The sequence below is a fragment of the Rhopilema esculentum genome, chromosome 7, assembly GCF_057945365.1.
Source record: "Rhopilema esculentum isolate cy_ngs chromosome 7, ASM5794536v1, whole genome shotgun sequence".
Taxonomy (NCBI): domain Eukaryota; kingdom Metazoa; phylum Cnidaria; class Scyphozoa; order Rhizostomeae; family Rhizostomatidae; genus Rhopilema; species Rhopilema esculentum.
In genome coordinates this window covers 6,793,807-6,805,197 of record NC_142821.1, presented here as the reverse complement: position 1 = coordinate 6,805,197, position 11,391 = coordinate 6,793,807, and the positions used below count along the sequence as shown (strand labels likewise).

Here is an 11,391-nt window from a genome sequence, read left to right as displayed (position 1 = left end):
AAATGAACTGGTTGTAAAATTTTGATTGCCCGCTAAGTTTTATACGGATTTATCCTCCTTAGGTTCCTGGAGTACTTCTGAGGGGAGTGCACATCTTTTGTATACACCCCTCCGCAGCTGCCCCTCCAGCCCCCCCCCCCTGTGTAGGCGCCCCTGGTTGCCGACATATTTCATGAACTCCCCTTTACAATATCTTTAAATCTTGAAATGTTTTGAAAATGAATGAATGGAAAAATGTTTTGATTTCTCAATCAAATCGTGTATCCTTCTTTAAGGTCAAGCATCTTGCCCCGCTTTGACTGAATATCAAGGAAATATCTTGGTGACAGTGAAAATGGCTACGCATTTAATAGTTGTCGCAAGCCCTGGGACAGGACTACAAAAAAGAATTACCTGCGAACGAAGCGAGCAGAAAAATTTTGCGACCACGCTCTTTTGTTTTGCTGAAAATACATTCCAGAATATTTCTTGGAGCCATCTTCTAATTTTTTGAACTGTTTTACTTTTCTTTGGCATAATTTTTTTAATGGGTCGTTTAGCACTTGGAAAGTAGTTCAAAAAGGAGTCGCACAAGGATCAGTGTTAGGGCCTCTCTTATTTAACGTGTATATTAATGACCTTTTCCTTCTGATGAATAGAGCCGAAATATGCAACTATGCAGACGATACCACTATCTACATATGCCACTCTGAGGTCAAAAATGTCATTGGCGGACTAGAACAAAATGTCATCCAACTATCAACCTGGAATCCTGAAAACTATATGAAATTAAATGCAGACAAATGTCATTTTATGATTTTTGGCGAGAAAAAAGAAAAGATGAAATTAAATGTAGGAATGGCGGTAATAGAAGAAAGTGACGAAGAAACATTACTGGGAGTTACACTAGATACAAATCTTAACTTCAAAACTCAGGTGCAGACTCTTTGTAAAAATGCCAGCCAAAAACTGCATGCATTATCTCGCATTTCGATTTTCATGGAATCCAAAAAATAAAACTGATGATGAACACTTTTATAATGTGACAATTCAGCTACTGCCCATTAATCTGGATGTTCCATGACAAAAATATTAATAACAAGATAAACAGGATACAGGAAAGGTCCTTTCGAATCACATACAAAGACAACACTTCTCCTTACGAGAAATTGGTAGAAAATGATATTTCGGTATCTATACATCAGAAGAACCTACAGTTGCTCATGGTTGAAATTTACTAAACAAGGAATCACTTGAATTCCTCGTTTATGATGGAAATTTTTGAGGAAAAGGCAATGCCGTATCGACTACAAAGCTCGAGCAATTTACACCTGCCAAAAGTGAGAACCACGTGCTATGGTACAGATACCGTAAGGTTCATGGGTCAAAGAATATGGGCAAAATTACCTATAGAAAAGAACACTTCAGTCTCTCTGACTGTTTTTAAAAAGCATCTTAAGACAACAAAATGCAAACATTGCAACTGTAGGATTCGCAAAACTTTTATATATGGTTTGGGTTTTTTGTAATTATTATGTATTTCTTTTGTATACACCTTTTGCAAATAGTTGGCCTTAATTAGCTTTTATTTTTAGCTATTTCGAACAGCCAACTTTAAATTAAAGTATTAGTAATAAGGAGGGCATGTCCTCGGTTTTGCCGACCCTGATTGTAATAACAAAACTGACTGTCCAGTTTTAAATGGCTTGAAGTTCTTGAAATTCTTAACGTTCAAGATTGATTAAATTGTTTAAAATTGATATTGTTTCTTCCTAACACAGCATTATCTAGGCTTCTACGTGCTATATCATTGGCATATTGAATAAGGTCTGTGACTAAATGACAATAATCCGAATGGCTAGCTGGAATGCTTACAGGAGGTCCCAATCCTTTTTCTGTAACCAACTTGTTGTGGATTTCGGTTCACATGAATATTTCCAAAAAGAACACACCACGTTTATGTAATTTTCTCCGATTCCAAATAATTCTTTTAAGCAATCACATGCTATATTTTAAGATTTAAATCTACACAAGTCAACGCATAGGCAAGTAAAAAGAGAAAGAGAGAAAACAGATTTACCGAAATAAAAGAAACATACTCACCGAAATCTATAGATTACATCAGTAAATGGTGAGAAAAGGTGCCCATGTCACAGATCAAAGGACCCATGGGTGAAAGTGAAAGGATGGGCACAGTGCGATCGCGTTCCAGTATCCCTTGCAAATCTTACCGCTGCTTATCTAAAGTTCATCAAATTTCTATGATCAGATTTTGCAAAATATTACCTCAACTTTACAAAGCTTCTTAGTATTGCATTTCTTGCAGCATAGTTCGCCCCTCACTAATGCTGGCTTGTCAAAGAAATTTCACTTTTCCGCGTGTTCCGCGTGTTCCACGTGTTCCGCGTATTCCGCGTGTTCCGCATTTTCCGCGTTTTCGACCTGGCCTTGCTTGTCAAAGAAATCCAGCATCAAATCCAAATCCAGTATAAAATCAAAAATGAAAGCAAAATAAGTTTATCCACGGGATGATGTTTTTAGATAAAAGATCGATAGGCTGGAGACTGGGATAAGCCGGTCATAAATTTCAAATATCGAATTTTCGTAAAAACAAAAACAAAAGTCAAATAACTAAGTCAAGAAACGTAAGACAAACAAAAGCAAAGGTCAAGGAACACAAATTGATTAATTTATCCTAGACCAAAGCAGGTTACTTTCGAGGCAAAAAGTCTCCCATCGTTAGGACCACACATTTTGAATTCTTTGCCTAAAGAAATTTAATTAGATAAAAATTCCAACATTCGAGAGACTGATTAAACATTGAGTTGGGCCAACTTGCGGCTGTAGTACTGTAGTTGTATTTGTAGCTAGCAACCGAAATATGCATATCAAGTGTACAGTCTCAGTCGATTTATATTATTTTGTTTTTAAATTGTGTGAAATTAAATCAAAATAAGATGGTAAAAAAGAAACAAAGTCCAATTTTCGATAACAACTTTGATCTGTTTGTAAAAGGCATGGTTTTCCAATTGTTGAATAAGGAACAATTAAATTTTTTACTGACTTGTCATTAAAACAACTTCAATTTATTCGCTTTCATGTAAATGCTCTGTAACGTTCCAGAATACACTTTTGAAATCGTGTGCATGTTGTCAAAATGGCTAAGAATTCAGTTATTACCGGAGAATTGTTTGAGGCACGCCTTATACTAAAATCTGGCTAAGTACACCATATTTTTAAAATCTGGTAATTTTTATATCGCAATGTGACCAAGAGCACAGTTCAACTTGAAAAATATTACATTTATTGCTTCACTCTACTGATTTGAAAGAGGTTTCAGTAGTGAACTGAATTTCTCAAGGAAAAGACCATATTGTTTTCGTACTTCTTTAATTTTCTGCTGAATTCCACATACAACTGTTGCTTGACTCTACTTAACTCATCCTTTACCTACTTTAGTGTTTCTATTTTGATCTTTTATACGAAATTGTTCCATTTATCTAATAATGCTGATTAATATACCAATATTCTTAACTTCGGGTTTTAACTGCGATTTAACCATATACCTGTGAATCATGCATGACCATGTGTGTATTTATTGTTCCTAATTGTCTGTTTCAACGAGGCTCTTAAACTTACTGTATCTCTTTTATTTGGTTCATACATCGATTCTTATTGGGTATGTTACTGCAAGTTGGTAAAATGCACCTTGCCGGCATATCGATTTAGTTTTTCAATAGCCTTCCATGTATGCTGGCCTTATATTCCTTTTTTTTGATTCCCGGTGTGACGTCAGAAACATTCGACCGAGGCCACTTTCCATTCATTCGCAGCGCGGCGCTGAATCGAAACTGATTACGTAATGCGTCAATATTTACAACTTTCACGCATTAGAAAACAAAAACTATAAGTCCAATTGCGAAATAGATTCGATTGACGTAATGTTTGTCTAGAATCCTATCGATAAACGTCATAAAAGATTTTAGGTGGAGAGGCACTTTAAACACGCGCATAACTAAATTTATGCATACTTATAATTTAATAATTTCCACCAAAACACGTGCGAGCACGTCTGCAGCACAATAAAGGGGCAGAGTTGAAGATAAAATTTCCTTAAAAGCTTTCAAAAATTGGCAACATTTCTCACACTCTTTGAAAAATTGTGTTGTTTTTGGGCGCCATAGCCGGCCTGCCTCCAACCACTGCGTCTCTAAGTGAAACAATAGAAATTTTTGCAGCATTAATAAGTAGTTTTCCAGCAAACAAAAGAAACGAAAGTAGAAAAACACTCCTTTTATAGATCAATTTTGACAGATCACGCACTTTTATGAACTTACTCGGACAAGATGCAAACGCAAAGTTATATATTGAACTAACAACGTTGAGAAAAAACAGCCACATTCGCGTACTAGAGCACGTCCAGAACAAACACTGTTAATAATATCACGGAGCAGTCTAATGCTGTATATTCGACGTTGCTCAATAGATTATATCTGGACAAGAAACTAGAAAAAGAAGTCAGGTTTGTTGTAGTTCTTGTCTTTTGCTGCCTTTTGTCAGGTGGAATAATACATAAAGCTTCGCCTTCAGTGCATTGAAGTCTTTTTATTTCAAAAATGGATAATACAACGCTCTCCGAAAACTACAGTTGCAGCTCACTCTGGCCACTTGGTATGCCGAAGGCCCATCTTTTCGTCTGGGCATCACTTCTTGCCGTACTTTCTCCAGTTACGATTGTATCGAACCTCGCACTTATTTATGCTCTACAGAAGACAAAGCAGCTTGCAAGTATTACAAACAAACTTGTATGTATTATGAGCATTTCAGATCTTTGCACTGGCCTATTTGTCCTTCCTGGTATCACCGCGATGATTGCATTGAAGGACAAACTTCGAAACTGCACCTTTGAGCTGACAATGCAATACATGGCTTTTGTTCTGGCATACTTTTCTTTCTTCATCCTGATGAGTGTATCGCTTGACCGCTACTTACACGTAACGAAGCCCTATCGCTACAAACAACTTGTCAACGAGTTCCGCATGAAGGTACTTGTTGCGGCTGCGTTTCTAATATCGTGCACAGTTGCGGCGATTTCAATCACATATCCATCATTCGTGATTCAAGTTATTTTGAACATAACGGATATTTCTTGCGTGGTTATCGTCTTCATCCTATATGTTTTTGTTTTTAAGAAGATTTCCAAACACAAAGAAAACATTCGAAAGTTCATGCGTGAAAACGGGGCCAAAAAAGCTAAGAGGGCCGCATGCCGTGAGATTTCAGCAACAAAAACAATTCGTGTGCTACTCGTTATTTTGTTTGCGCTTTACCTACCATATAACTTTTCATCAGCAGCCTGGACTTACTACAAGTTCAAGCTGGTGACTGAACCCGGTTTGGGGCTTGATGTTGTCGAGTACATTTCATACATTATTGTGTTCGCAAACGCAAGCGCAAACGCAATAATCTTTGGGCTGGGAAACACGAATACTAGAAGATTCCTGAAACAGCTGGTTGGTTATTCTTTAAAAAGTCAACAATCAACTCTGTCTACGGATGGTATTGGATCAGACGCTACAAGTGAAACATCTAACGCTGGGAAGTATAACGTCTAAAGTGGCGTCAAAGGGATAGGTACTCGATGTAATCAGGCCCAAGAAACAAAGCAAATCTATTCCGCATAGTCAGTGGTTTCGGATTTGTGAAATGAAAGAGAAATGAAGTTAAACGAAAAGATATTGTATTAGGATTTCTTGATCAGATTATTTTCACATTTAATTGGCTATTATCTCGCTTTCTTCATTCTTGGAAATCAGCTGGCAATAAAGTCTTGAATGATTTTTCTAGCAGCGGATCAGCGTTTAACAGTGGGGAAGTTTGAAGGTTTGGGGTTTTTTGGCATGGGAAATGTGAAAAGGAAAGGCCGGCGGTCACTCTTTGCAAGGCACGCTTAAGTTTCACTTTCCGTCGTAAATAAGATTAAAAATAGTAAGATTAAATGAACAAGGCTGATAAGGTTGGACCGTAGGTGCTTTGAAAGTGCCACATCATTGTTTAGTAGTCGTCATAACTAAAACAGCCGGGCGCATAATGAAAGAGTCATCGAAACTGAACGAGGATCGTTTACGCCAGTAGTGTCTGAAACCAATGGAGGAATGGTGAGGGAGTGCCTGATATATCATCATTTCCATAGCTTGCAGCCAAATTAGCGAAAAACAGGGAGAAAATAACTTGAAGTTGTCACGGAAATTAAAGCTAAAATGTCGCTGAAACGTTCTTATGCAAAATATAAAAATTAACGTCCTTATGCAAAAGTGGCTCGAAAACAGTCTTTTAATCACAGTTAACCTACAATTTTGATTACAATGGTTTTGTTGATTTATATGTTAAAATCTATGTTAACCTATTTAAATTAGCTGTATTCAAAACTTAATCTAAAAAATCTGACTACCCAATTATCAAAGCAATCGTCAATCAAAAAGATTCTTACCAAATCCCTTCTACAATTTGCATGCATATTTCTTTCTACTTAGCATCCGAAGGTAGTTTTTAGGACACTGAAAAGCTATGCTTATCGAGCAGTGTCATGGTCTTCTGCACAATGTGACTATACCTCATCATGATTCTTACGCCTAGAATTGCATAGAGCTGGCGACTCGTCTCATTGTTGGTCAATGTTTGGGCATGTCAGGAAATCGAACAACAGATCTTCGAATCTGTAGTCAGTGACCCTATTCACTGAGCCATTCTCGTACCAACACAATTTATTAACATCTGAACAAATTTGAACCCCCCTTCAAGGACCACCGAAACATGATGGTGCATATCTTAAAGAGGGGATTTTCGATTTCTATTCCTCCACAGCAGTAGCGAATGTAGTGGTCCTTTGAGACTTTGATTAAATGGAGATTGAGGACCAGGTTCATCAATGATGAATTATCACAACCACCATAGTTTCATGACCACCGCACACGTGCTTTAAATCTGACAAAGGGAGATTCTTAGACCTCATTTATAACTAACAATAATCCTAATTTTCTTTAGAACCAAACATTTGATACAGATTTAAGTAAGAACTGCGGATCATATTACGGACTGAAGAGGTTTGAATTTTTTGCATAATTTTAAGAACATTTTGGAATTTATTGGGAGGCTATAGCCCACTCAGTGCCCCCTCCCCTTGTTCCTGGATTTTAATGACTTTCATTATCTAGTTTACACTGTCTTCAAGACTATCTATCCATTAAGTAAGCTCATAAAAGTATGACTCACGGGTGTTTTAATATCTTATGTTTTAATTCAGTTCTAATGTAGTTATGTTATGTTCAGATTATACTGCATTCTACGAAAACATAGAATTAATTTTTAGATTTTGTTGGGAAATCTTGATTAAAAATTGATTTCAAAATTGATCTTTATGGATTATCAAGCCCGAATTCAGGGGAAACTTTCCGGGGGAGAGGGGGTAGCTAAAGCCACAAAGTGCAGCATAGTATGTAACCTAGCAATAGAATTTGGGTGGTTCTGCCCAACAAATTTTGGCCTCGGGCTTGGGGATCACGTAACACACATTTGTAAAAAGATCATGATTTACATAAGGCCAAAACACTCTACAATGCATTTATTCTCTCAAACTTCAACTAAAAATTTCTTCTTCAACTTCAAATATTGCTTGCACCGTCTGTAAATAAATTGAACGCTGTCGTTTCAGTGCCGTCGAAACAGGGGGCCACCAATAATTTTTTGTGGCAAAGGATTTGAAACCAAAGGATACAGCAAAGGACTTCCAGACCAGGTTTTTTCTATTGACTACCCTATGGTAAAAATTTACATGGGAACTTGGACTTTGCAAGACCGAGGTTCCAAGACTCACTGATCAGTGTCCAGACTGTAGTCCCCAGACTCCCACTTTTTTGCTGCGGCCAAAATAAAAAAAATGGCGGGAAGTGATCTGGCTCAGGAATCTCTCGATTTGAAGCACGTAAAGCTTGCGTCACGCAACATACGATTCATTATATTGTCAAGCAGCCTTGTTTGCCAACAGACATCCGAATTTAAGGATGTGCCCTTGTTTCTAGGAGCAGATGTGTTACATAAATGCGGCAAGTATGCTCTAAAGAATTTAGGCAGACTTCATTCAAAGTATGCCTCTGAAGGTCTAACTACAAAGGTATGTTTTCCATCGAATTGCAAGATAAAAGGGATACGTGGGACAGCAGATACAGCCTGGTTCTATAGTATCCAAGGCCTATTCAAGGTTGCATTTACTTTTTATCCAAAAGACGTTTTGAAAATGATGCTTAAAACTCTTCAGGACCTGTGGATGTTCTATGTGGAAGAGCCAGCCCTGTTTGGAGATCTGACCATTCAAAATCTTGATCATGTTAACCTCACAGGAGATTTGTGTTCAGTGTTAGAAGATGCAAAAGAATCCATACACAGACAACATGAAGATTCTTATTCACCTAATCCTGTCATTGATGACAAAATATGCTTAGACCATGAAACACAACACCTAGCAATGGATAGCTGTTTCCATAAAAAATACCCAATGTCTGAATTTCCTGTGTTGCAAACAGTTAATCAGGCAGACATTGTAAGTTCAGAAACAGAACCAAAAGTAGCAAAAAATAGCAATTTGATAAACAATGTTGATATTTCTAGTAACATAACACAAACAGTGCAAACTAAATCAACGGAAAACAGAACGAGACCTGAATATGAGATTGAAATAACGAGCATTGTTTCAAAACTTCTTTCAGAGTTCAGAGAAGAACCAAGTTTAAGCATTATCACATCATACATAGAATCTTTTGTTGACTTGATTATAAATGAAAAAACAAATATCATCGAGCAGCAATCAACATCATTTCCAATCAAGCTTATAAAAGATTATATGGAGTCAAAGAAGGACAATGAACAATCAGGTGCTCCTCACAGCCATGAACTGGCATTACACATAGTAGCAAGCTGGGTTGGAGAAATGTTTTACTTATTTAAAGGTTTGATTAAGCATAATGTTGACACTTTTAAACAAACATATATAAATTCTATTTCAGAGCTGCCAAGCCCTGGGGAGATAGTGAAAATGATTTATCCATCAGCAATGTACAATTTTGTACACCTGTGGTTAAGAGGCTCTGATGATGACACACCTCATGAATCAGAACAAATTGTGGAAGCAAATAGATTAGCATTTTTATGTCTCTTAATTTTGGAGTTGCTAAATGGGCATCCTATTAGTGGACTTGGTCATTGGGTTTACTCTTATCTTTAATCTAGGTACAATGTATTATCTTTTACCAGCAAATTAAAGTCCACAGACACCTGGACTGGAAAGCCTTTGTGACTTTAAGGGGGTCTTTGTTCACATGTGCAAACATTAAAATCTGGAATAATTGTAAACTTAAAAACAAATATTTACAGAATATCTACAACCAAATGAACTGTTGACATGAGAATTTCTTCCAGCATTTGTTTTCTGTTCTGAAACATTAGTAACCAATATCAGCAACATTTTGCCGAGAAATGTCTTCCATTTCAATTAAATCATCAAACTGCTTAAGATGAAACTTTTTAACTTGATGTTCTGTTAAAGCCTTAACTGCTCTATACCCTTGAATCAACTCAAAAATGATGAAGCAGAACAGGATTATTGTTGCAGCTCTTTCCATGGGCATGACAAGTGCAGTGTTATTTAACAACAATAAGCAGGAAAGGGGTAGCTGCAGAATAAATGTGACCAACCAAAACCCAGCCAACTCTGGTACCTGCAAATAAATGATTGATAGTGAAATATGTTGCAAAATTGATTAGCAAAGATGCAAAAAGATTTTACACATAAACTGCTACTTATTCTAGTATTAACAGTTAACTCAAAAAAGTTTAAAACAAGCATTTTGTGCTTATTTGTCCTTGGATCATTTCTCTGATCTCCTGAGAGCAATGGTGGTGGTAAAATCCATAAATTATGGCCAGATCAGCAATAGATGGTTTTTAAATAATAGGAGAAGAGAACAGTTTTCATGATACTGCCCAGCAAGACATAAATGCCAATACAATATCATGGAAATTATACCACTCAAACTGACAACTTCCTAATTGTCCAAATAATGCTTAAATCTGGTTCTGATTCAAGCAACAAATCAAACAGCAGACAGCTTTAAGTCAACAGGTTTATTGCTATTTTTTGTTAAAAATCTGTCCCTACGGAACCACTTTTCTATTTTCACATTTAATTTGATAACTGCACATGACTTGTTAAGTAAATGATGCTAACTTACCTTCTCTTGCAAATTACCAATGTAGCCCAGATATAACCGGCCAGCCTCTAAGAACCCCATGATGATGTATATAACAACAAGGACAAACTTGTAAACAGAGTCTAGCTTGTCATACTAAAAAGGAAATTACCAACTATAAAAATGACTAAAAACTAAAAAAAAGGAAACACTGCCACATGTATTTTGATACAGTTGGATAGGAAAAAACAATACATTCAGAGCTCATCTTTTCAAATTAAAATCTCTTCTCTTTATATTCATTCAATAAATAGTCATCCTTATTGTCAAAATACTTGAAAAGAAAGCAGAGCCAAGCAAAAAATAAGGCGTGCAACCTGCCTAATTTCTGTTACACTTTAACAATTTAGACCAATTTTGGTTTACTATTTGATAGCTAGAAATTGATGAGAATTTCTTATCCTGGAAAATGGCAGAGCTTTTTTAATGCAATAAAAATGCTGCAAAATACTGAAAAAGACTCACCTTAGCAACAAACGTAACCAAACATATGACCATCCAAAAGGCTGAGTAGTATGCATTAAAATACAACAGTACTTGTAGAGGTAGGTTTGATGCAAGGTAGCTGTCTGGAAAAAATACGAACCTCCTTTATTTACAAATAGAAATAATAAAATACTAGAAGCAATAGAACTAACTAGGAAGATCGATATATCTCATTCTTTTATGAACATAAACTTGATTCTTGATAGACAAGTTTTGGCATCCTATAAGTATTAGACGTCTTCATTGCGCCAGCTACTACAAGACCACGGAGATCGTTACAAAAAATAAATGATATAACAAGCTAAGATAAAAAGCTACGTTTTTCTAATTTTTTAATATCAAATGCAGTAAAACTGAAAACAAGAAACATGCCGTCGACGAAGAAGGCATACACAAAATTGAATTCTGTTTTCTCAGTCTGAAATATTGTAAAGCTATTTGATACAAAACTGGCATATTTCTTGAAGTTTGAAAAAACCTCACCTATTGGCATCAAGCGACTCCTGTCTTTGTTACTGTACCCTTTTGTTCCAGGGAAAACAGTTTCTGTGACAGAAGAGAGGGCACCCCTCCAAACATCTGCCATCTTTGTTGTCTTAAAAAAGCTAAGGGAGGCTGTATTCGT

General features: G+C 36.5%; 3 protein-coding genes across 3 annotated transcripts; 2 read left to right on the top strand and 1 right to left on the bottom strand.

Moving 5' to 3' along the window:
• The first annotated feature begins 4,123 nt into the window (after window positions 1–4,123).
• On the top strand, window positions 4,124–6,979 carry LOC135683679 (histamine H2 receptor-like). The gene has a single exon (XM_065199008.2). The coding sequence runs from the start codon at window positions 4,596–4,598 to the stop codon at window positions 5,592–5,594; it is 999 nt and encodes a 332-aa protein (XP_065055080.2). The 5' UTR covers window positions 4,124–4,595; the 3' UTR covers window positions 5,595–6,979.
• A 758-nt stretch (window positions 6,980–7,737) lies between these two features.
• Window positions 7,738–9,256, top strand: LOC135683482 (uncharacterized). Its single transcript, XM_065198743.2, has one exon. It carries the CDS (start codon window positions 7,916–7,918, stop codon window positions 9,254–9,256), a length of 1,341 nt encoding a protein of 446 aa, XP_065054815.2. The 5' UTR covers window positions 7,738–7,915.
• A 94-nt stretch (window positions 9,257–9,350) lies between these two features.
• LOC135683485 (transmembrane protein 17B) lies at window positions 9,351–11,390 on the bottom strand. The gene is made up of 4 exons (XM_065198745.2): window positions 11,250–11,390; window positions 10,746–10,849; window positions 10,263–10,376; window positions 9,351–9,749 (listed from the first exon to the last, which is right to left on the bottom strand). The coding sequence occupies exons 1-4, from the start codon at window positions 11,350–11,352 to the stop codon at window positions 9,474–9,476; spliced, it is 597 nt and encodes a 198-aa protein (XP_065054817.2). The 5' UTR covers window positions 11,353–11,390; the 3' UTR covers window positions 9,351–9,473.
• Between the last annotated feature and the right edge of the window lies 1 nt (window position 11,391).

What these genes read in the sequence shown, in the direction of transcription:
- LOC135683485 (XM_065198745.2), bottom strand. Translation starts at nt 11,352, where the DNA reads ATGGCAGATGTTTGGAGGGGTGCCCTCTCTTCTGTCACAGAAACTGTT. An exon ending in TGGTTACGTTTGTTGCTAAG is followed by an intron (nt 10,377 to 10,745) that starts GTGAGTCTTTTT and finishes TTTCCTTTTTAG; the next exon opens with TATGACAAGCTAGACTCTGT. An exon ending in TTGGTAATTTGCAAGAGAAG is followed by an intron (nt 9,750 to 10,262) that starts GTAAGTTAGCAT and finishes ATTTATTTGCAG; the next exon opens with GTACCAGAGTTGGCTGGGTT.
- LOC135683679 (XM_065199008.2), top strand. Translation starts at nt 4,596, where the DNA reads ATGGATAATACAACGCTCTCCGAAAACTACAGTTGCAGCTCACTCTGG.
- LOC135683482 (XM_065198743.2), top strand. Translation starts at nt 7,916, where the DNA reads ATGGCGGGAAGTGATCTGGCTCAGGAATCTCTCGATTTGAAGCACGTA.